Here is a 3,394-nt window from a genome sequence, read left to right as displayed (position 1 = left end):
AATTCGCTGGGATCCTGTGTTGAGTACTTGCAAAAACAGCCAATTCAATGATTTGATGTAAAAATGCAACCATCACATTAATGGGGACATGAAATGGCAATCGAATGGGAATGGGACCAAGTAGAAAATACTAGACAGAATGCATTTCACTTTTCATAAGGTTGGTGCTAATATCATTTATTTATATAGGGATTTTTAAGCAAAGAAGTTAAATGTGGGGTCAAACATGGGAAAGAGAAAGAAACTGTCATTGAAAATTATTTTCTTTCCAGGTAGTTGGGGGAAAGGGACAACCACTTTTTTTTCTAGTGCTAGCATTTAGTCTGATAACAGTGAGAAATGCAAGTTAAAATCACAATGACTGAATGTCCCATCTATAAGAGTAGTTATTATGACAAAGGCAAAAGGTAAAACAACAAACCGTAGCACATATGGTGAGGAAAAGCAACATGTGCAAGTAGGAATGCAAATTAAAAGATGCACCCAGTTTTGAAAACGGTGTTAAGTTTCTTCAAAAGTAAATTTACCATGTGATCCAATAATCCCACTAAATCACACTATCAGATTTGTAAGACTATGTAAAGGAAGTGCCAAAAAGATGTCTGTATGCCTATGATCACTTTATCATTATTTGTAACAGACTCTGGTATCAACTTAAGTGTCCATCAACAGATGAGTGGGTAATGAAAATGTGTCTCATGTGCGTAATGAAGTATTACTCAGCCTTACAAAGCAAGATGTGAGATAACTAAGGAATCATAGGAGTCCATGTGGATGATAGTGGAGCGAACAATGCCAGGTTAGAAAGCAAATGCTAAATATGGAACACCAATTATGGAATCTAAAAGACTTCAATGCTCTCAAACAAAGAGGAAAATGAAGGAACTAGAATAAGGGCTTTGGATTTGAGAAAAAATGATGTTTAAAAGACAAAATTGGGGGGCTGGAGAGATGGCTCAGAAGTTAAGAGCACTGACTGCTCTTCCAGAGGTCCTGAGTTCAATTCCCAGCAACCACATGGTGGCTCACAACCATCTGTAATCAGATCTGATGCCCTCTTCTGGCCTGCAGTCATACATGCTGTATACATAATAAATAAATCTTAAAAAAAGACAAAATTATTAGTTACATTGGAGCAATCAGTTCAAGAAATTATTGCATAGCATGGTAACTATAGCTAGTGACCATGTATTATATGTTTGTAGAGTACTGATAATTGATTTTCATTACAAATTATGAGCAAGAGAGTATATGTGTAAATTATCTAGGTTTAACCATTCCACAATAAGTACATATGTCAAAACATGTTTTTGTACATAAAAATATAGCTATATAGTACTTGGTGTATGTAGGGTTGCAGAACATGGAGAACTATAGGCAACTGAGGAAAGCTGGAAGCAGGTGTTTTTCCCCAGGGAAGGGCACACCGATTAGTTCTCTAGTGCCAAATGGTCAGTCTTGAAAACATGCATACAAGTAATATTATACACACTAAGCAGGTTATATTTAGAAATATATGTGTATGTATACACACATACACACACAAAAAAAAAATAACAATTAGTGTAAAAAGAGGACATGAATCTGAAAAAAAGTGGAGAGGAATATAGGGAGGGTTTGAAATAAAGGCAAGGAAGAAATGTAACTACATTTATAATCTAAAAATTAAAAGAAAATAAAAACTAAAATTTAAAAAGCTTAACTAAGTTTGTCGACTATTGTAACTGTATGTAAAAACTGTTCCCAAGAAATAAATATATATATATATGTATATGTGAAAAAAATTAAAGAATATGCCAATACTCTTGTTCAATTACTGACTTCTTTCTTTTTTTCCTAATTTTTGGCTTTCTGCTTAAGTTTGACTCACACGTAGTATGAAGGGATTAAATGGGTAATAGTGAATCATGCTTCTGTGAGAGAGATCTCCTTTTCTAGGTAGATAGTACTTCAAAGAAAGGCAAATAACAACAACCAAGACTAAGCTATTTTAATGGCGATGGATGAGCAGCATATAAATATACAAAAAGATAATATTGTACAATGTTCCAATCATTTCCTCTGCTTTCAATGTTCCAAGTTACCATCCTGTGTAAAGAATACACATTAAAATTTCACATCTTGGCATAGAAAGAATTCTAGGGCAATGGATTCAACCCTTTTATCTTCCTAGCCCTCAGAATCAGGTCCCTTCCAATGCACTATTTTTTTCAGAGCTATCTTTACTTCCTTATTCCTCAAGGTGTAGATCAAAGGATTCAGCATGGGTCCTACCAAGTTCATCAGAATTTGTACCACAGTTCCCAGCATGGGGTTGGGTGTGGGCTGCAAGTAGACAGTGATGATGGGTCCGTAGGCACAAAGGATAGCAATAAGATGGGCACTGCAGGTGGAGAAGGCACGCTGACGTCCCTCCGTTGATTGAATACTCAAAATTGAGATGGCGATTCTAATATAGGACACAAGAATCAGGAGAAAGCAGACAAGGGAGACTAGACCAACATTAGTGAAGCTCACTCTCTTTGCTAACGATGTGTCAGCAGAAGCCAGTGGCAAGACTGCTGGTATATCACAGAAGAAGTGATCTACTTTGTTGGGGCCGCAGTAAGGTAAAGTGAAAGTGAGAGAAGTCAAGATACTGGAATGGAGGCATCCTAACAGCCATGTACCCACAGCTAGAGCCACACAGATCCTAGAGTTCATGATGACAGAGTAGCGGAGAGGGTGGCAGATGGCAGCAAAGCGGTCATACGCCATCACAGTATAGAGAAAGCACTCAATACTCCCAAGAAAATGAAAGAAAAAGAGCTGGGAGACACAGTCTTGGTAGGAGATGAGTCTGCTAAGTCCCATAAGGTAGAGTAGCATTTTTGGACAGGTCACAGAGGAGAAACCCATGTCAAACACAGACAAGTTCCCCAGGAAAAAATACATGGGTGTGTGAAGGCGGGTGGAGGAAATAACGGCCACAAGAATAGAGACATTTCCCACCAGGGTGCAGGCATAGAAGGGCAGGAATAACACAAAAAGCATAGTCTCTAGGCCCTCTGTGTGGGGGATTCCCAGGAGGATAAACTCAGTCACCATAGAGCAGTTCTTCATCTCCACAAGAGCCACTTCTGGGAGAGGAAGAAGCAGAGGGGATGGAGAATGTCCTGGCTTAGCAGAAATGGGCTGCAGATAATAAGGAAATGAAATGCAAGTGGGAGTGTTTTGGCTCTATGCAATGGAAAGACTGCTTGTGATCCAACATAGACAGCTTTATAAAAATGTTTGCCATAGCCAACTGAGTGTTTTGTTCACTAAAGAGTTTTCCTGTATGGACTCCAAATGCAGATGTTTCTTGTTAAGTTAATGTCCAGAAAAGATCATGTTTGAGAAAGGAAGGACAAAA

The 3,394-nt window shown here is 38.2% G+C and overlaps 1 protein-coding gene across 1 annotated transcript; it reads right to left on the bottom strand.

Annotated features, from left to right (window-relative positions):
- Positions 1-2,169: 2,169 nt before the first annotated feature.
- Positions 2,170-3,102, bottom strand: LOC114691258 (olfactory receptor 958). Its single transcript, XM_028866519.1, has one exon. The coding sequence runs from the start codon at positions 3,100-3,102 to the stop codon at positions 2,170-2,172; it is 933 nt and encodes a 310-aa protein (XP_028722352.1).
- Between the last annotated feature and the right edge of the window lie 292 nt (positions 3,103-3,394).

This window comes from Peromyscus leucopus, chromosome 7 (assembly GCF_004664715.2).
Source record: "Peromyscus leucopus breed LL Stock chromosome 7, UCI_PerLeu_2.1, whole genome shotgun sequence".
NCBI lineage: Eukaryota > Metazoa > Chordata > Mammalia > Rodentia > Cricetidae > Peromyscus > Peromyscus leucopus.
The sequence above is the reverse complement of the archived record's forward strand: the minus strand, read 5'-3'. Positions and strand labels throughout refer to the sequence as shown.

Excerpts from the sequence above, each read along its gene's own strand:
- LOC114691258 (XM_028866519.1), bottom strand. The coding sequence starts at position 3,102 with ATGAAGAACTGCTCTATGGTGACTGAGTTTATCCTCCTGGGAATCCCC.